This window comes from Schistocerca nitens, chromosome 7, assembly GCF_023898315.1.
Source record: "Schistocerca nitens isolate TAMUIC-IGC-003100 chromosome 7, iqSchNite1.1, whole genome shotgun sequence".
NCBI lineage: Eukaryota > Metazoa > Arthropoda > Insecta > Orthoptera > Acrididae > Schistocerca > Schistocerca nitens.
Genome location: NC_064620.1, coordinates 631,602,776 through 631,624,622, shown reverse-complemented (window position 1 = coordinate 631,624,622; position 21,847 = coordinate 631,602,776). Strand labels below are relative to the sequence as shown.

Genomic DNA, 21,847 nt, shown 5'->3' with positions numbered 1-21,847 from the left:
GTTAAAAATAATGATATTTCGACAGTAATGAGTAGTGTGGATTTTTATGTAATGTCAACATGCAAAATATGTACATATGTATGTAATGAAAACATTTGAAATGTGTAAGAGAATATTTAGTATCACAAAAATATGTTAAACATTTAATATAAAATAATAATTTCAAATCAAATCAACTTTTGTATAGCCAGCTGTGTTATCTTAATATGCACTCAAATGTAACAGAAATATGAAAAGTACGTTGAAAAGATGCACTTTACATTAGTTAATTTGTTTTTATTTTGAAAGTCTATGCTGCACTAATAAAAAAAAATGTTTTTGGTCACATCTCTCTACTAAAATGTTCACCTTCAGTGAAATTACTAAGGTACCTTAACTTACCTTTAATTTTGAGGTGCAGTGAACTGCTAGGTACTTCATCACATTCTCTACAGTCATAGAATGACACCAATCAGAAACAGTGTTTTTGTACAAGGAAAATGATCTCTAGTTGTCACAGGATGTTGGTGCAAATTTTAGGGACGAAATATTCTTGGAGATGTCCACTGCAACATCTTCTTCTCCCCCTCTGAGGATAATGTAGATAGCAGCAAAAGTCAAGTAGCCTTGATCTCTTGGCAAAAAAAGTCAAGCTGATTTTTACCTTCTGCGCAGTAGCACCTCTAATGTCAGTCAGTCTTCATTTGTCATCCCAAAAATTTCTAACAATTTCTGCAAAGGCAACCTGATAGATTCTAATTCCTTGATGCTGCTGGCAAGGAAGATGGAGTTATGTTCAGTGAAAGCAGTTTATGCCTCTCGTATAAACTGAAGGTTTCCTCAGAAATGATTGTGTGGCTTGAAAATGTTCATTATAAAAACCGACAGAATCATTCTGTGTACCACTCCTCCTTAGGACTTGCTCAGGCAGCAACACCAAGTGCAGGAGCAGTGCTGTATAAAGTAACATATAGCACAAAGCTTTGAGGAACACCTGCTTGGTGTATGAAATTATTTTATTTACTTCTGGATAACTACCACGCATTTGTTTGGCGATATGTTGCAGTGCACGGACCGGACAGATGAAGTGTGTTTACCTGTGGATAGAATGTCTGTAGGACAGTTGCCACTGCTAACATGATGGCTGTGACATCTAATAACAACGAATTTTCCTTCTTCAATTCCCTTTAAGACTGCCAGTCACAAAATGAGCTACTGCTGAATCATTTGTGCATTCCAATAATTAGCGAGAAATCAATAATGGCTTTAACGGTTCTTTTCCATCAAGTTTGCCATCAGTGAGATTGCCAGTCAAATGTACACATATGTCCATTGTCTTGTCGACACACTTTTAAGAGCCTCCTGGCAACGAAAATTTAAATAATTTTCCTTAATGTCAATTTATCAGGAATCTGTTGCCCACAGTACTTAGTGGGAAAACGTGGTATTTATACCGTGGAAAGTTCGCAGCAACAATAACAGAGCACAGGTTGTGCAAAATTTGTTTCTTAGACGATTACACTGTTTTGTTCTGTATGTTCACATCACTACATATATATTGCAGAAATTGCAACTTTGCAGAAAACCAGTCTGCTTATTGCGCACTTGACATAGTACAGTCTCTCCATCACCAGTGGAAGCACCATCCAGTGTAACCAAATATCTTAATTTTGAAGGTTATTTTGATGTGTCAGGAGACATCATGAATACACACAGCCGTGAACTCTTAGAAGTATTATTTGGCAAACCATTTGTGGCACAAGCAGCTGTTAAAGTTCAGTTGGCAGAAGAAGAACCCTGACTACTGCCAGTACTGTCGCGAGCTTTCAACTGTGAAGCACCAACAAATGCTGATGAAAAAAATAGATGTCTGTAGAACTGTGACAACAGTTGAGATGTTGCCGCAGAGACATTTAATAAATCGCATTACGTGATTGGTTTTTGTAACTGTGCAAAGCTATTGTGTCAGGGCCACTGCGACTGTCGGGTATCAGCTTATGCCAACTCAGCTGTAGTTCTGAATCGGTACAAGTTATAAGTAGTCAGAAAACTTTGGGCCATTAGTCTTTTGTGTGTTTCAATGGCAAACATGACAGCACATGAAGCCCTTTGTTACACACAGTAATGGCTACTACAATCCTACAAATATTATTTTTATTGTTTGTCCCTTGATATTGAGAACTGAAATTACGAATCTTAGAAAATCAAGCAGAAGTATGTTATTCATAACCCAATTAAAATGCAACCAATAATGTTTTATTGCACTAGAATCTGATTTTTATACATAATGTACTTTGTCTCCAACCATTATGGTATGTCGGATTTGGATGTTTTCCAAAGGTAGTGGCGTACTGATTGTGTGGAGAAATATTAGGAACAGTAAAAAATTAAATACAGTATTTTATGTAGTATAAAGTTAAAAACCTGTTGTTATAGTGAAATATATAAAATACATAATGATAAACTGAAATATATTAATACGGACAACATATTTTGTGAACATTTACACCTTTCACCTGAGTAGTTGTGAAGGTAAATAATATGGAACTACATAAAAATCTGGCCTCTTAGTAATAACAAATGAGGTATATGAAGCCATTCAAGGAAGTAGAAGCACCTGAAGACAATAGTGTCTCGATGGAAATGGATAAAGTTGCAGAAAAGTAATACAAAAGGAAGTTGCAAAATGTTTATAAAATGACTCTGTATAAAGATAAGTCTCTAAAACTGGAACACTGGTGTAATGATAAAGGACAAGTTAAAACAGTGATCCTTGTCAGTCACTTTAATTTTCTGCTTAACACGTTCACTGCCACTGTAATTGGCCTTGCTTTGCCACGTAACCAATATTTTTCTTAATAGAATCTGAAAATATATTGCTAAAAGTAATATAACATGTATTTATTTTATAAGTACACAATCAAATTTACTCTCGTGAATCAAAGTTGTTTTGGGGCGCACTAAGGCGTCAGTGGCATATCAGGCCATATTCTGTAGCGGGTGGCCGTGGACGCGCCAATGCGTCTAGTGTATTGTTCCTGGTTAGTGTGACAGTTTAGGTTACTACAATTTCATTTTATATTCATAAATGAAACGAAACATCCTACTGACAAACGACATATTTATTGGACAAAAAATATAGTAGAAACATTCAAATACAAACACAAGATCTCGAAGAAACTTCTGAAATAAAATGTATGTCAAATCTAAGAAAAATACAATCTAGAGCTTTATCCATTACTCTCAAACAAATAAAATAAATACAAAGTTTAAGAATAGTACCGACACATAACTGTCGAAAAATAAATGAGCAACGAAAGTGCTATCTGCCTTTAGAGGTGGTGAATAACACAACAATTCAAACAATATCCTGCTTTATTTGGGCAATCTAGGCACTCGTAAATCGTGTCTGTTCGTTGTTCACGGCTGGCGCATGATCTGCACTTTTTTCGCGGTGTTTTTGATTTTCCATTTGATTCTCGTTTTACCACAACATGTTGGGGATTTCTGACTGGCCGTTCTACCTGCTTTCGTGGCAATAGTGCTCTTATAATACTGAGTCTAAATTCTTGGAGGGGCATTTTTGTGCCACAATATTTATTGTGTAGGGCATGTGCGTTTGTCAGTATCATTTCCACAACGTGGATAAAAAGTTTCTTGTACCAGCGTATGGTTTTGCGTTCCGAGAGGTAATATGATAACATCTGATCGTGCCGATCAACTCCCGCCATAAATTTATTGTAGTTTACAATGGCCAAGGGCTTAGATTTCTTCTCCTTTCTTTTGGTTTCAACCTCAACCATTTCATTTGTAAATGCATTAGAAATGTAGCAAACCTCCCTCTTATCACGCCACTTACCTATCATAACTCCTTCCGCAAATCTGGCAACGGCTTCACCTTTTCGTAGTTTTGCTTCCTGTATTTCCTTGGGTGTATCCTTCCTATTCGCCCTCAGAGTTCCCGTGCAGTGGGTCTTCTTATCCAGGAGCAGCTTTGCCAATGCGAAGCTGTTATAGTAATTGTCCATGTACACATGGTGACCAGCATTCAACTTTTCATCTAGTAAATGAAGAACAATTTTTTGCGCATGGCCTCTTCCTCCTAAATCGTCCAGCATGCCAGTGTATACCGCGAATTTTAGGACCATTCCAGTGGGAGTTGTCAAAATATATAGCTTTATGCCATATTTGTGCTTTTTGTTTTTGATGTATTGGCGGAAAAGTAATCGTCCACGCCAAAGGATCATTGATTCGTCCAGAGACAGTTCCCGTCCAGGGTAGTAAACTTGGCACATCCTTTCATTGAAAAAATTGATAACGGGACGTATTTTATACAACCTGTCGGATGGTGTTGGTTTGCCCTGTTTTGGATTTTCAGAAAAGTGTAATGCACGTAGTATTAGCAGAAAACGATTTCGTGAAATACTATCGGCAATTCCTTTCACGTTGAATAAAGCGTCCTTTTTCCAATAGTCCTGCAAATTCCTCATCTTTACATTTCCCATGTGCAGGAAAACTCCCAAGAACACTAACAATTCGCCAACAGTCACATCTTTCCAACAGTTTATTCGTGATTGTCCTTTGGTTCCCGCAGAAAGGAATAATTCAATCGCGTTTCGATTTGTTTCTTCTACAACTGTCAATAGAAATTCGTCCGTCAGCAAAAGACGAAAATAATCTAAGGGAGTGTTTGCCGTCGGTTGAATAAGCAGTCCCTCATTTTTTATAAATGGGCAATTTATCATTCCAACTGGCTCTCTTTCCCACGCAACAGTTGTATCAGCTGCGTTATCTCTTGTTACCACTCCTTCTGCCATTTCCCTGTCGCTAGGATTCACAGCCATTTCTACAGTCTCATCTAAAACAAACTCGGCTCCGTCAGACTCTTCACTGGATTCCACGCCGTCCTCCTCACTGGCCAGTTCCGTTTCCGAATCGCTTTCTTCTAATATTCGTAATAATTCCGCATCCGTTAGTTTTTGTACGTTTCTTGTGTCCTGTGTTTTACGTTTCTTAGGTTCTGAAGGGCCCGCCGTGTCACGATTGTCTTCCATTTTCAGTCCCACAACAGAGAAAAACTGTAGGGAAAACACACGAACCGCACCCGCAAAAATTGAAAACAATACGTTCTTAGAGTGCCTGCGCAATGAACCACACCGAATGGCTGTGCCCGACTAAACTGTGGCGCTGAGAAACAGCTGAGTGTCTCGCCGCGCAGGCGCGTCGACGGCATATGCACTAGTATCGGCCGGACGCGCTGGTGCGCCGATGGCAGTGAACGTGTTAAGCATTTTTGGGGTATACAGGGTGGTCCATTGATAGTGACCGGGTCAAATATCTCACAAAATAAGCATCAAACGAAAAAACTACAAAGAACAAAACTCGTCTAGCTTGAAGGGGGAAACCAGACGGCGCTATGGTTGGCCTGCTAGATGGCGCTGCCATAGGTCAAACTGATATCAACTGCATTTTTTAAAATAGGAACCCCCATTTTTTGTTACTTATTTGTGTAGTGTATAAAGAAATATGAATGTTTTAGTTGGACCACTTTTTTCACTTTTTGATAGATGGTGCTGTAATAGTCACAAACATATAAGTACGTGATATCACATAACATTCCGCAAGTGTGGATGGTATTTGCTTCGTGATACATTACTCGTGTTAAAATGGATTGTTTACCCATTGCGGAAAAGGTCGATATCGTGTTGTTGTATGGCTATTGTCATCAAAATGCCCAACGGACGTGTGCTATGGATGCTGCTCGGTATCCTGGACGACATCATCCAAGTGCCCGGACCGTTCGCCGGATAGTTACGTTATTTAAGGAAAAAGGAAGCGTTCAGCCACATGTGAAACGTCAGCCACGACCTGCAACGAATGATGATGCCCAAGTAGGTGTTTTAGCTGCTGTCGCGGCTAATCCGCACATAAGTAGCAGACAAATTGTGCGCTAATCGGGAACCTCAAAAACATCTGTGTTGAGAATACTACATCAACATCGATTGCACCCGTCCCGTATTTCTATGCACCAGGAATTGCATGGCGACAACTTTGAACGTCGTTTACAGTTCTGCCATTGGGCACAAGAGAAATTACGGGACAATGACAGATTTTTTGAACGCGTTCTATTTAGCGACGAAGCATCATTCACCAACAGTGGTAATGTAAACTGGCATAATATGTACTATTGGGCAACGGAAAATCCACGATGGCTGCGACAAGTGGAACATCAGCAACCTTGGCGGGTTAATGTATGGTGCGGCATTATGGGAGGAAGGATAATTGGCTCCCATTTTATCAGTGGCAATCTAAATGGTGCAATGTATGCTGATTTCCTACATAATGTTCTACCGATGTTACTACAAGATGTTTCACTGCATGACAGAATGGCGATGTACTTCCAACGTGATGGATGTCCGGCACATAGCTCGCATGTGGTTGAAGCGGTATTGAATAGCAACTTTCATGACAGGTGGATTGGTCGTCGAAGCCCGCAGTTCACCGGATCTGACATCCCCGGATTTCTTTCTGTGGGGAAAGTTGAAGAATGTTTGCTATCATGATCCACCGACAACACCTGACAACATGCGTCAGGGCATTATCAATGCATGTGCGAACATTACGGAAGGCGAACTACTCGCTGTTGAGAGGAATGTCGTTACATGTATTGCCAAATGCATTGAGGTTGATAGAAATCATTTTGAGCATTTATTGCATTAATGTGGTAATCACACTGTAACAGCATGCGTTCTCAGAAATAAGTCCACAAAGGTACATGTATCACATTGGAACAACCGAAATTATATGTTCAAACGTACCTACATTCTGTATTTTAAATTAAAAAACCTTCTTGTTACCAACTGTTCATCTAAAATTGTGAGCCACATTTTTGTGACTATTACAGCACCATTATCACAAAGTGAAAAAAGTGGTCCAACTAAAACATTCATATTTCTTTACGTACTACACGAATATGTAATAAAAATGGGTGTTCCTATTTTAAAAAACGCAGTTTATATCCGTTTGACGTATGGCAGTGCCATCTAGCGGGCCAACCATAGCGCCATCTGGTTTCCCCCTTCAAGCTAGACAAGTTTCGTTCTTTGTAGTTTTTTCGTTTGACGCTTATTTTGTGAGATATTTGGCACGGTCACAGTCAGTGAACCACCTTATATACATCCTCTCTTCAAATGGATGAGTTGGTAATATTAGAATTTCTTTTCCTGGATGTAGGCATTTGTCTGCTGTAAAAATTCATTTCATAAATGTTCCAGCAAAAAGGATGCTTAGGGTTATTAAACATCACATTTGTGTCACTGAATAGCACGAAAACAATAAACTACACAGAACTTCTTTTCTCTTCAGCATGAAGGTAATGCAAACAACTGGCTACACCCATGAAAATAAATTCTAAAGTAATTCACTGATCCACCTGAAGGTAAAATTGACTTACACAGATATTTAATTGTCTTTTGTATCATGAACAGTTACAGGTCTCAAATCACAGTCCAACATGGATGCTGTAATAATGTGATTTCACAAGAAAGGAGGTGCAGAAGACATAAAAACACTAAGATTGATCCCTCTATCATGAGACATATCAGCCTCCTCTCCGTAACAAACAATAAAAAGATAATCACCTCTGAGGGAGGATGGGGTTCATTACCTTATAACCAAGTAATTAGAAGTGTAAGAAGCAAACTAGAACACCACCGACAAACTTTCAGAAGTACAGACCAAAACAAGGAAAAGTGTCCAGTAAGGATGGTCTCTAAACTGCATAGCTTGAAAGCTTTGAGCATTTGTTAAGTGGAAGAGACGTGTTTCACAGTAGCGAAGATAAACAAGTGCTCATAGCTCTTAAAGCATGCACTTTAGATCCTATGTTTACGGGAATCTTTTGTTTATTTGTTTTGGGTCACACTATCACCTCTGAAAGTTTGTCGGTGGAGTTCTGGTTCACCGTATATATGAGGTGTGTTCAATCAGTAAGGTAACTTCATATTTTTTATGAAAAAATATTTATTTTTTCATCAATATTCGTGTTGTCCCCTTCAAAGTAATCCCCCCTCAGATACAGTGCCAATGCTTCTTCCAATCCTCAAAGCACTTCTCATAAGCACTTTTTGGTACAGCCTTGAGTACTTCCAGCAATGCAGTTCTTCTTTCCTCAATCATTGAAAATCTTCATCCTTTCGTAGGTCTCTTCAGTTTTGGGAACAGGAAAAAGTCACAGGGGGCCTAATCCAGTGAATATGGTGGCTGAGGCATGATTGTCGTGTTGTTTTTGGCCAGAAAATCTTTCACAAGCAAAGATGAATGAGCAGGTGCATTATCGTGATGCAAAAGCCATGAATTGTTTTTCCATGGTTCCAGATGTTTTTTGCGTATTGCTTCTCGCAAACGGCGCATAACATCAAGGTAATGCTCCTTATTGACTGTATGACCTTGGGGCAAAAATTCATGGTGCGCTACATCACAGCAATTGGAGAGAAAAAAAAAAAAAAAACAGTGAGCAAAACTTTGACATTTGATCGAATTTGGCATGATTTTTTTCGGTCTTGGCGCTCTGAGATGCTTCCATTTGGATGATCTGACTTTGGTTTCGATGCTATAACCGTAAACCTATGTTTTGTCACCAGTTATGACCCTTTTGAGCAAATCAGCACCATCACTGACATAATTCAAGAGCTCCTGAACGATGCCCATGCAACGATTCTTCTGATAAAATGTAGAAGTTTTGGAACAAACATCGCTGACACACGTCTCGTGCCCGAATCACCTGAAAAAATTGCATGACACCAGCTGACCAATATGCCAACATCCTCAGCAACTTCTCTTATGGTAACTCGACGATTTTCTAAAACAATTTTCTTCACAGCTTCTACATTTTTTATAATAATTGAAAATCACTGAGCACTTTGAAAAACATCTAACCTTTCTATCTGTCAAAAACATATGAGGTATGCTGTGAATAACGTTCTGGACATGTGTACCAACACAACAACACCAACAAAAAATCAATTATCGAATGTATGTTGCCCACACAATTCGGAAAGTCGCCTTACTTTTTGAACAGCCCTCATATAGCAGTATGGACCACTCACAAATGAAACAATGACTATAAGTTACTGTTTGGTATGGGTTTCAGAGATTTTGGAAAAGATTTGACTCATTCAACTAAACTGGTAGGTTACCAATAGCCTTTTGAAAACAAGGCACTGATGCATATACATTAGCACACTGAAGAAAATGTATGTCAAGACCATAACCTCCATTAGGCCTCATCAGGATTGGGAGAAATTCAGGATAAAAAGAGAGTGAGGCAAGGACAGAGGAAGCAAAGAAGGAATATGTTACTAGGATGTAGTATAGAACAATGTGCTTTGCTGCATATAAATTTCAAGAACTTGTGGAGGAACTCAACAGAGAAGTTTGAAAGTAAACCTAATAAGACCAAACTAAACTGTATGCAACAGATTTAAAGAAAATGATACAAATCAACTGTGAAAATCATAGGACCAGTTAATGTATTTTTGAACTTGCAACAGTTGAACACAATGACTGTGTCATTGGAAAGAGAAAGAAACAGATGAAGGTAGATCATCTGAGATGTTTTTGACAAAAAAGTTTTCAAAATTTAGCTTCTGATGCACCTGAAAATGAGAGTTTACAATAAAGTGTGTGTTACCAGTTTGACTTAGGGCTGTGTGAGACATGAATTTTTACTACAAAAACGTTTCAAAAACTGAGGATCATTTAGTGAGTAGTGTAGAAATAGCTGTTGGGAAGTACTGGAAGATGCAGGAAAAGAAAACAATTGATCAGGGAATACAGTGAAGTGAAGACGTATTTATGACTATGAAGAAAATGAAATGTCGGTGGTGGATCGGATATGTAGCCAGGTGAGTGGATGAGGCTGACTTTCAAGAGAGACAGGAAGAGAATGACTGGACAACCAGATGGAAGGTGGAGTAAATGACATTAGACAACAGGTAGAAGCTAAATGGGGTGCATATAACTAAAGTCTAAAATGGAAGAGTCTGGTGAATGCCTTTATTCAGTAGCAGATATTGAGTTACTGATGATTTATTGTGAAATAAAAGAAAGTGTATTTTGCTCAACTTGGAAATATAAAAATATATTTTTGGTTAAGGTGACTGGGTCACAAATAGTAACCTCTTCAAAAAAAGCGCTGGGTTTATTATGTCTTAGTATTTGCTTGATATGTCTGTTTTGACACTAATTCGTGAACATTACTTTTCTTAAGAATAATATACTCTTGTAGCTACTTATTGTACTACAAAGGAAATTATGATTGCAATGAATTTTGAAAAGAAGGTATATTCACGGATCATTTAAAATAAAAAAACATTTCCACTTTTGCTTACTCTTGTTTACTGATGATGTATATTTGGCACCATTGTTAAGTATTTTTATGTTCGAATTTTTTGTTATTTTCTGGGTAAAATGTTAATGTCTATTATTTATAGGTGTTAACACGGCTCCATAAGTTGATGAGTTCACTATCTGCTGCTGTAGACACTGGATTTAAAGATGCTTGTAAGACTGTCAGTGTAAAATCAGAACAGCAGCATGTTCCTCTGTTTGAGGGTGATGTTAATAGTGTGTGTGACCTACCAAACATACTACAGCATGGCTCTGACAGCTCTTCGACAACAGCAGATGAGAAAGAAGTACTTCAGAACTATGTAATAACCCTCGTACCACTGCTGTTCGAAACATGGGTTGAAGTAGCTCCTGCGGGATATGGAGATGATGGTAAGTTTAAATTGAAGTTTTTAACATAAGTACGATAATCAGTATAATACTGTACTTTACATTATTTGCACGACGCAAAAAAAAAAAAAGAATGCTAATAATATTTGCGACACTACATTAGGGAGAACTAGAACAGAACTGAAACTGACAAAACATCTTGAGGTATACGTAGTTTTGATTCTTCATCTTGTTAAATTCATGTTCCATATTGAACAGGAGAGCAAAAAGTAATTTAGTTCAAGGACTAGGAAATATGAAAAGTTTTGTCACAGTATAGTTGTGCCAGTAGTAATGAGCACAGTAGAAGAAAGTAAGAAATCTTGCTGTTATGTAAACTGGGTAAGTGCGTGCTTGTCATAACGTAGACACGAGCCAGGATTGTTTAATTTGGGCAGATATAGAGGGATGTGTGTAAAATTCAGAGAAAGCTCTACAAAAATATCTAGCTAGGGGAATAGTTAAAATTGACATCCAAGAAATATTTAGGCGTCATCTGAAGAAACACCAACTGCTACACAACAGGAAGGGAAGGAGCAAAGTTAGCAACCAAGTCCAAATCCAATCTGCCAAACTCGAATTCACTTGTTCGTGTGTGCGCACATCCCATTTTGTTGTGTTAATATTAGTTCTTGAAAAATGAAATGACTCAGTCCTTCATTTATTAATTCAGTCATTACTTTACAATTTATGTGTGGCAAGGACATTATCGACAGTATGTGCATTCTACGAGACACTTCCATTTCTTTCTGTCAAGTGCATGCACTGTTTGTTCATTTGAGGGTGATATTTATCCCAGCTGTGTTCTTCCAGAAGTTATCTCACCACCGTATTCTGGGTCATCCTCTTCCTCTCATTTATATATTGTTCTGCAGAACACTGTTCTACAGTCAAGTTGGCATTAGAAGATCCCCGATAGTTGCAGTGGCCTGGATGTGGTAACTTACTGTGCTTACTTACCTCAGTCAATCACGTAATGTGATTTTGTTAACATCTCTATGGCCTTGCATCTGTGTTGTCACAGCTCTATATACAGCTATTGTTTTTGCCTGCAGCCATTTGCAGTTTGCATTTGAAAACTGCAACAGTGCTGATGGACGTGTGGGATCTTCTCATGCTGACTTGACTGTAGGTAGTCTATTCTCTGTCATTCTTGCTATGTGGCCATACCAGCTCAGTTTTGTCTTCTTTAGCATATTGAGGAAGTTATAGTGTTTGTACAGCTCCGGTAGTGCATTTGTTTCTTATCCTCCGTTGTGTCTTGTCTTCATCAATTACAAGTCCAAAAGCTTTCTGTAGTATTTTCCTTTCAAATACTAACAGTTTTTCTTCTTCTTCTTCTTCTTCCTCCTTCATAAATACTGTATTAACGCTTAGCAAACCTGGCAGTACTTCGCAATTGCTAATTATGTACAGGAATTGTGTATACATATTAAACTACTTCGCCCCACCCTCTCACAGTCCATTACCTCCTCCTCCCTCTCTATTCTCTTATCCCTCTTTCTGACCTTGAGCGTTGTTTATTGTTATTGCAAAAGAAATCTTGATTGGGAATTAAAGTCACTTAGAGTGAATGGGTAAATCATTTGATTTAGAGGCCTCTTCAGCTGCTGGATCTATGAGGGTAGTAGTTTCAGTGGCAGTATTTCACACAGTTTTTATCTGTGAATGGGTAGGACTACGAACTTTTCGATCATTCATATTCTTTCATGGTATTCTAATCATGAACTGAGCCATAAATACAACTTTCCTGTTTCCTGTAAAACTGATGACAAGGAAGAAAAGAAAGCAGCTCATTGCTATGCATACAATTTTTATTTGAAATTATAGGTATGAGGAAAGAATATATAAGGAAGAAGCAATGCCCTGCTATCGTAATTGAAACTGACTGAGAGAAAGAAAATGAAACTATAGTCTGTCCAAAATAATGTTAGTATTGAAAGCCTGGAACAGAGTTACCACATCCTGCATGAAACATAAATAGGAAAATTGGATCAATGTGTTCTGGAAGAGTTAAAGTACATTATGATTTTAGTTTTATTTGAAGCAACAATGCATTTTCTCAAGGCATTACCGAATTTTTGTCATATGGGAAACTTTTTTGTTATTGAAGTTAGGTGAACACATTCTGCAAATGAAATCTTAAGAATACATCATATTTTCATATGCTCAAAACAAGAACTCTGTCAGAGATCTCTAATGTGAGATAATCTGAGTTAAATATGATGCACAAGGGTCTGCTCATACGTCATCTACTAATCAGGCGCCCGTACAGTTTTGACATGAGAAACAGATCACTTTAGGTTTGTATTGAAACTGCTATTAAGTTTTCTGATCATCCTCCTTAATTCTAACTCAACAAAAAATGAGATTAAGCCTGTTTATCATGGTGGGAAAATGTTTCTTAAATAGATAACCACAATTGTTTAGAAAGAACAAAACTGGTACAAATAACAGGGCCTTGGAATCACAGCAGTGATATTGTAACAGGCTGTGTATGACCAGGGACAACTGGGAAATCCAGTTAAAACTCTGGAATTTTTTCATCTGGTAGAAATCTGGGAAAAACATGGTAGTTTTTTGCATTGGGAATTTTTGATTATTTTAGTTTTCAGTTAAATTTTTGTAATTTTGACTGGTAAGAACAGATAATTCTCAACAAAGAATTTTACTGTAGCCTGGTACTGCAGCAATAAAACATAAACGGAAAAATGACACCAAGATGAAACTTCAGTTGCAAAGAACATGCTCCATTTACAACAACAAAGCACAGGCCACACACGATCATCTGCCAACAGCAAAATGTGTCAAAAGACTATGCAATATTTCATAACAATCAACTGCTTTCTTGCTCGTGGGTTTCGTTTCGATGAGTGATGTCACAACTGTTTATATATCTAACAGGTTGTGAGAAAATGTTATGAATGATGGTTTGAGAAGAATTACTTTCAAAGTAAATTTCCTTTTATGCTAGATAAATTATGTTATGTATGAGAGTGTGCGATGAATTTCTAAAATCACAGAGCGGCAGACTCTCATTCAAAATTAACACTGAGGACCAGCCCCTTAGAAAAATTCTGGGTGCAGAAGACAAGTAATTTATGCCACTTAAAATTTTGCCAGCAGATTTGTGTTTGATATGTCTTATTAAAGGATAACACGTGCTAAAAAAGACCAAGTTTCAAGGTTAACTTTCCATATTTATGTTAGTTGCTATATAGATTACAAATTAGACAGTAATGATTGCAAAATGTACAATTATTCTTAAAAAAAGTGTGAAGTGAGTTTTTGAGCAATTTGATCCTTGATTGGTTCTTCTATGGAAAAGTTAAAGTGCTCAACAGAACGTGTAGTCAGCCAGGTAACTCACAAAAGGTTCGGTGCACTGTACTGAAATTTATAATAGTACTTGTTAGAAATATTCAGCTGCTGGAATTTAAGCAGTCTTCTTAGGATCCGGCCTAATAACACCATTGGTGGAGGTTAGGGTGGGGTGGAGGTGGGGGATAAGGGAGTTTTTTTTTTGATGACAAATGTTATAGATGAAAGCTTAGCTTTTCTTGTAGCTATACTGGAAAACCATTAACTTTTTTATTTGTGTGTCCATGCTACTTAATTATGATGTTACTATTGGCTGCTTCCCCCATGAATCATGGACCTTGCCATTGGTGGGGACGCTTGCGTGCCTCAGCGATACAGATGGTCGTACCGTAGGTGCAACCACAACGGAGGGGTATCTGTTGAGAGGCCAGACAAACATGTGGTTCCTGAAGAGGGGCAGCAGCCTTTTCAGTAGTTGCAGGGGGCAACAGTCTGGATGATTGACTGATCTGGCCTTGTAACATTAACCAAAACGGCCTTGCTGTGCTGGTACTGCGAACGGCTGAAAGCAAGGGGAAACTACAGCCGTAATTTTTCCCGAGGACATGCAGCTTTACTGTATGATTAAATGATGATGGCGTCCTCTTGGGTAAAATATTCTGGAGGTAAAATAGTCCCCCATTTGGATCTCCGGGCGGGGACTACTCAAGAGGACGTCGTTATCAGGAGAAAGAAAACTGGCATTCTACGGATCGGAGCGTGGAATGACAGATCCCTTAATCGGGCAGGTAGGTTAGAAAATTTAAAAAGGGAAATGGATAGGTTAAAGTTAGATATAGTGGGAATTAGTGAAGTTAGGTGGCAGGAGGAACAAGACTTTTGGTCAGGTGATTACAGGGTTATAAATACAAAATCAAATAGGGGTAATGCAGGAGTAGGTTTAATAATGAATAAAAAAATAGGAGTGCGGGTTAGCTACTACAAACAGCATAGTGAACGCATTATTGTGGCCAAGATAGACACAAAGCCCATGCCTACTACAGTAGTACAAGTTTATATGCCAACTAGCTCTGCAGATGATGAAGAAATTGATGAAATGTATGACGAGATAAAAGAAATTATTCAGGTAGTGAAGGGAGACGAAAATTTAATAGTCATGGGTGACTGGAATTCGTCAGTAGGAAAAGGGAGAGAAGGAAACATAGTAGGTGAATATGATTGGGGGGAAGAAATGAAAGAGGAAGCCGCCCTGTAGAATTTTGCACAGAGCATAACTTAATCATAGCTAACACTTGGTTCAAGAATCATAAAAGAAGGTTGTATACCTGGAAGAATCCTGGAGATACTAGTAGGTATCAGATAGATTATATAATGGTAAGACAGAGATTTAGGAACCAGGTTTTAAATTGTAAGACATTTCCAGGGGCAGATGTGGATTCTGACCACAATCTATTGGTTATGAACTGCAGATTGAAACTGAAGAAACTGCAAAAAGGTGGGAATTTAAGGAGATGGAACCTGGATAAACTGACTAAACCAGAGGTTGTACAGAGTTTCAGGGAGAGCATAAGGGTACAATTGACAGGAATGGGGGAAAGAAATACAGTAGAAGAAGAATGGGTAGCTCTGAGGGATGAAGTAGTGAAGGCAGCAGAGGATCAAGTAGGTAAAAAGACGAGGGCTAATAGAAATCCTTGGGTAACAGAAGAAATATTGAATTTAATTGATGAAAAGAGAAATATAAAAATTCAGTAAATGAAGCAGGCAAAAGGGAATACAAACGTCTCAAAAATGAGATCGACAGAAAGTGCAAAATGGCTAAGCAGGGATGGCTAGAGGAGAAATGTAAGGATGTAGAGGCTTGTCTCACTAGGGGTAAGATAGATACTGCCTACAGGAAAATTAAAGAGACCTTTGGAGAGAAGAAAACCACTTGTATGAATATCAAGAGCTCAGATGGCAACCCAGTTGTAAGCAAAAAAGGGAAGGCAGAAAGGTGGAAGGAGTATATAGAGGGTTTATACAAGGGCGATGTACTTGAGGACAATATTATGGAAATGGAAGAGGATGTAGATGAAGATGAAATGGGAGATAAGATACTGCGTGAAGAGTTTGACAGAGCACTGAAAGACCTGAGTCGAAACAAGGCCCCGGGAGTAGACAACATTCCATTAGAACTACTGATGGCCTTGGGAGAGCCAGTCATGACAAAACTCTACCATCTGGTGAGCAAGATGTATGAGACAGGCGAAATACCCACATACTTCAAGAAGAATATAATAATTCCAATACCAAAGAAAGCAGGTGTTGACAGATGTGAAAATTACCGAACTATCAGTTTAATAAGTCACAGCTGCAAAATACTAACGCGAATTCTTTACAGACGAATGGAAAAACTGGTAGAAGCGGACCTCGGGGAAGATCAGTTTGGATTCCGTAGATATATTGGAACACGTGAGGCAATACTAACCTTACGACTTATCTTAGAAGAAAGATTAAGAAAAGGCAAACCTACGTTGCTAGCATTTGTAGACTTAGAGAAAGCTTTTGACAACATTAACTGGAATACTCTCTTTCAAATTCTGAAGGTGGCAGGGGTAAAATACAGGGAGCGAAAGGCTATTTACAATTTGTACAGAAACCAGATGGCAGTTATAAGAGTCGAGGGGTATGAAAGGGAAGCAGTGGTTGGGAAAGGAGTGAGACAGGGTTGTAGCCTCTCCCCGATGTTATTCAATCTGTATATTGAGCAAGCAGTAAAGGAAACAAAAGAAAAATTCGGAGTAGGTATTAAAATCCATGGAGAAGAAGTAAAAACTTTGAGGTTCGCCGATGACATTGTAATTCTGTCAGAGACAGCAAAGGACTTGGAAGAGCAGTTGAACGGAATGGATGATGTCTTGAAGGGAGGATATAAGATGAACATCAACAAAAGCAAAACGAGGATAATGGAATGTAGTCAAATTAAATCGGGTGATGCTGAGGGGATTAGATTAGGAAATGAGACACTTAAAGTAGTAAAGGAGTTTTGCTATTTAGGGAGTAAAATAACTGATGATGGTCGAAGTATAGAGGATATAAAATGTAGACTGGCAATGGCAAGGAAATCGTTTCTGAAGAAGAGAAATTTGTTAACATCGAGTATAGATTTAAGTGTCAGGAAGTCGTTTCTGAAAGTATTTGTATGGAGTGTAGCCATGTATGGAAGTGAAACATGGACGATAAATGGTTTGGACAAGAAGAGAATAGAAGTTTTCGAAATATGGTGCTACAGAAGAATGCTGAAGATAAGGTGGGTAGATCACATAACTAATGAGGAGGTATTGAATAGGATTGGGGAGAAGAGAAGTTTGTGGCACAACTTGACTAGAAGAAGGGATCGGTTGGTAGGACATGTTTTGAGGCATCAAGGGATCACAAATTTAGCATTGGAGGGCAGCGTGGAGGGTAAAAATCGTAGAGGGAGACCAAGAGATCAATACACTAAGCAGATTCAGAAGGATGTAGGTTGCAGTAGGTACTGGGAGATGAAGAAGCTTGCACAGGATAGAGTAGCATGGAGAGCTGCATCAAACCAGTCTCAGGACTGAAGACCACAACAACAACAACAACAACAACAACTATTGGCTGAGTACATCACATGTCCTGTACTCTAAATGTTTGCTGTCATTGGCTGGTGAGTTCATGTGACATGAGCTATGGTTGGCTGAGACAAAAGTACATTGCAGACTCAATTTCCGTGCTTCGGAAGCTACTGTGCTGTATTTGGTGGAATTCCTGTTTATACAGTAGTAATGCCAAAACATGCAGTGCAAATGTTGGCATGCATCTAAGATCTTTCCAAAACACAATGTTTTTTGCTGAGTTTTGTTTCTTAAAGTGCTGGGAAGTTCTATGCCAGTGTATAAAACGTTCACCATTTAAGGGATTGGTAAGTTTTACAGCTCCAAGGGAAAGCATATTGTCACTTAATACAGAAAAAATGTACTTGCAGCAGAGGTATATTGTATTTCCACCCAGGCAAGAGTGTATTTTTAACCGGGAAATCTGGGAAAAATCCTTATTTTTTTCCGCATATAGGCCTTTTGTAAACAGTAATATTTATTTTTTGAGATACATACTGAATTAGTAAGATGAATGTCCTTTGGAATTAGTTGTTTTTAAGGCCTCCTTATTAAAATTTCAAAACTTACGATGCTATAATCTTGTTACAATATTATGAAAAGGAAACTTGCTACTCACCATTAGCGGAGATACTGAGTCACAGATAGGCACAACAAAAAGACTGTCACAAATAAAGCTCTCGGCCAGTAAGACCTCCATCATAAATAGATGACACACAGGTGAGCGCGCGCGCGCAAACGCAACTCTCACACACATGACTGCAGCCTCCGGCAACTGAGGCCACACTCTACTTTGTTATGTGGGTACTTCCAGATGTAAACTGCACATGCCAGACATGTAGCTGAATCTGCCTGTGCTCCATTTCTACTGTGATAGTAGGAAAACTCCACTGATGTCACTCTTATTGTTGTGATGGCTTCTTGAAGTGTCTTTATCACTGTCACTGTTGTCATTAAATGAAATTATCATGCCCTCCACTGACTTTCCAAAAAAGCTTCATTGAGCCATGCTCTTTCCTTGGTGCTCTCCGTATGTTTGACAGCTTTCTTCCAATCTTCAGCAGTGATTTTCCTGACAGATTCTTGTGTGAGTGCTTCGACTGCAGATAGGATAAATTTATTATTATTATTATTCCTGGCAATGCACTCTTTTTATTTGGTCCCATATTAACTTTATTGGGTTGAAATGGCAGTGGGAAAGTGGTATCCTAACGAAATTTCCTGGCAGGTTAAAACTGTGTGCTGGACTGAGACTCAAACTTGGGACCTTTGCCTTTCATGGGAAAGTGCTGTATCATCTGAGCTACCCAAGCACGACTCACGCCCCCTCCCCACAGCTTTACTTCTGCCAGTATCTCGTCTCCTACCTTCCAAACTTCACAGAAGCTCTCCTGCGAACATTGCAGAACTAGCACTCCTGAAAGAAAGGATATTGCGGAGACGTGGCTTAACCACAGCCTGGGGGATGTTTCCAGAATGAGATTTTCACCCTGCAGCGGAGTGTGCACTGATAGGAAACGTCCCGGCTGATTAAAACTGTGTGCCAGACCGATACTCGAGCTCGGGACCTTTGCCTTTCGCGGGCAAGTACTCTACCACCTGCGTTACCCGAGCACGGCTCGTGACGCGTCCCAGCAGTTCTACTTCTGCCAGTACCTCGTCTTCTATTTTCCAAACTTCACAGAAGCGAAAAAAGGATGTTGCACAGATGTGTGTCCTAGTCACAGCCTGGCGGATGTTTCCAAGAGTGTGCGCTGATGTGAAACTTCCTAGCAGGCTAAAACTGTGTCCGCAGCTCGTGGTCTAGTGCCTAGTGTTGCTGACTCTGGATCGTGGGGTCCCATGTTTGATTCCCGCCTGGGTTGGGATTGTCTTTGCCGAAGGCCTGGGTGTTTGTGTTGTCCTCATCATTTCATCATCATCATTCATGACAGTGGTTAGATTGGAATGTGAAAAAATTGGCTGATGATCGCACTGTCGAGTGCCCCACAAACCAAACATCATCAGATTAAAACTATGTGCCGGATCGAGACTCAAACTTGTGACCTTTCGTGGGGAGCCGCTCTACCACCTGAGCCACTGAAGCACGACTCGTGACCCATCCCCACAGCTCTTGTACTTGGGTAGTTCAGTTGGTAGAACACTTGCCTGCGAGAGGAAAAGGTCCCGAGTTTGAGTCTCGGTCTGGCATACAGTTTTAATGTGCCAGGAAGTTTAATATCAGTGTACACTCTGCCACAGAGTGAAAATTAAACGCTCTGCAACTAATCAAAATTGGTAATCTGCTTATCCATATGACTCTTTTTCCTAGGGGCATTAAGTTTCGGTGGTTATTCAGCTTCCTTTTCTTTATCCAACATTTCCTTCACAACAGTATTTTTGTTTATATTCAGAGCTGCAGCAGTTCTGTTGATCACTTTCGTAATGGAGAGGAGGGGGGGGGGGCACCATTAAGTTTTTCATTCTGAAAATAAGCACATAATTTACAAACCATTTGTCCTAACTGCCTTAATATGGCAATCCCCTGGCCAGGAGAATGATGTTGAACTTTCCGGTTGCAACTTTCAATGAACTTCCCACTGACATCGTTCAGTACCACACAACGATTAACGGAAACAACAAATAATGGTAAATCATTGTCACCCTCATTTACACTTGTAAATTTCTCTAAAAGCTCTACAATCTCTCCCTCAGAAAGGACTGCGTGTGAAGAACTAGCCATTTTGCTCCTACTAACTTGTTCGTGATTATTACAACCTTTCTCTGAACACAACTGCTGCAGTTCCAACACCGAGATAACACAGGCTTCCCTATATGACAGTACTATGCAGCGTTGATGCCTAGTACAGTCACATTCGAGAATGAAGCATGTGAGAGCTATGAAAAATAGTGTTAAATGAGGCTTGACAACATAGTCGAAAACAAAATTCTCCCACTTGCCACTGGGGTGGTAATGGTTCATAAATTACATACATTCCTATGTTCATTAGTGTATAGTGTAAAAATTTTAAGTAAATCGATCTTGTACTTTTTGAGATTTTTGGAGACAATGTTAAGTGATGTCTTCTCTTTATATAGTAATATAAAAGATTAATTCACTGATGATGTTCCAGAACTTGTATCAGTAAAGAGAACCTTCAAAGACTTGGAAAGAGTTCTAATATCATTACCTCAGAATCTCTTGATTTAATTCAACTGCATTCTGTTACTCTTGATTTATTTTTGTTTATGTACATCTGGTAACGTCTTTTCAAGGCACTGTCGACTCCATTCAGCTGCTCTTTTGAGTCATCTGGTGTGTCGTACAGAATTACAGTGCCATTGGCAAACCACATTGTTTTTATTTTGCTCCCTGACATTTAATTCCTATTCCAAATTTTTCCTTGATTTCTTTCACAGCTTGCTAAGTGTGTAGATTGAATAATGTTGGAGATAGGCGACAACCCAATCTCTCTTCCTTCTCAACCACTGCTTCCCTCTCAGGCCCTCTGGCTCGTATAACTTCAGTCTGGTTTCTGCACAAGCTATAAATAACTTTTTGCTCGTTGTATTTTCCCCTGCTACATTCAGAGTTTCAAAGAATGTGTACAAATCAACATTGGCAACAGCTTTCTCCAAAACTATGTATGCTATAAATGTAGGTTTGCAGTTGTCCTGCTTCTTTAATTGTGACCAAAACTTGCTGAGTTGCATAATCCTTCCTGCCACAATAATCATAAACAAGACGAAAAATCACAAGTTCTGGAAACAAATCAAAACTGGTAATCTGCTTATCCACGTGACGCTTTTGCTCAGGGGTGTTAGGTTTCGATGGTTCTTCAGCTTCCTTTTGTTTGGCCAACATTTCTTTCCCAATATTCGCAACAGTATTTTTGTTTATATTCGAAGCTGCAGCAGTTTTGTTCGATCGCTTTTGTAATGGAGAGCAGTGGGCCACAGTTAAATTTTTCATTCTGAAAGTAAGCACATATTGCGCAAACCATTTTTCTTGATTGCCTTCATATGACGATCCTCTGGCCAAGAGAATTACCTCAAACTTTTCCAGTTATAACTCTCAGTGAACTTCTTGCTGACATTGTTCAGTACCACACAATGAATAATGGAAAAAATGAATAATGGTAACAACAAATAAAAGAATAACTCTT

General features: G+C 38.9%; 1 protein-coding gene across 3 annotated transcripts in view; it reads left to right on the top strand.

Annotated features, from left to right (window-relative positions):
* Positions 1-21,847, top strand: part of LOC126195266 (testis-expressed protein 10 homolog) — a 194,624-nt gene that overhangs the window by 85,856 nt on the left and 86,921 nt on the right. For all 3 annotated transcript variants that reach the window (XM_049933792.1, XM_049933794.1, XM_049933793.1), the window contains exon 5: positions 10,473-10,761. In XM_049933792.1, coding sequence (XP_049789749.1) covers positions 10,473-10,761 — 289 coding nt within the window. The remainder of the gene's footprint in view (positions 1-10,472; positions 10,762-21,847) is intronic.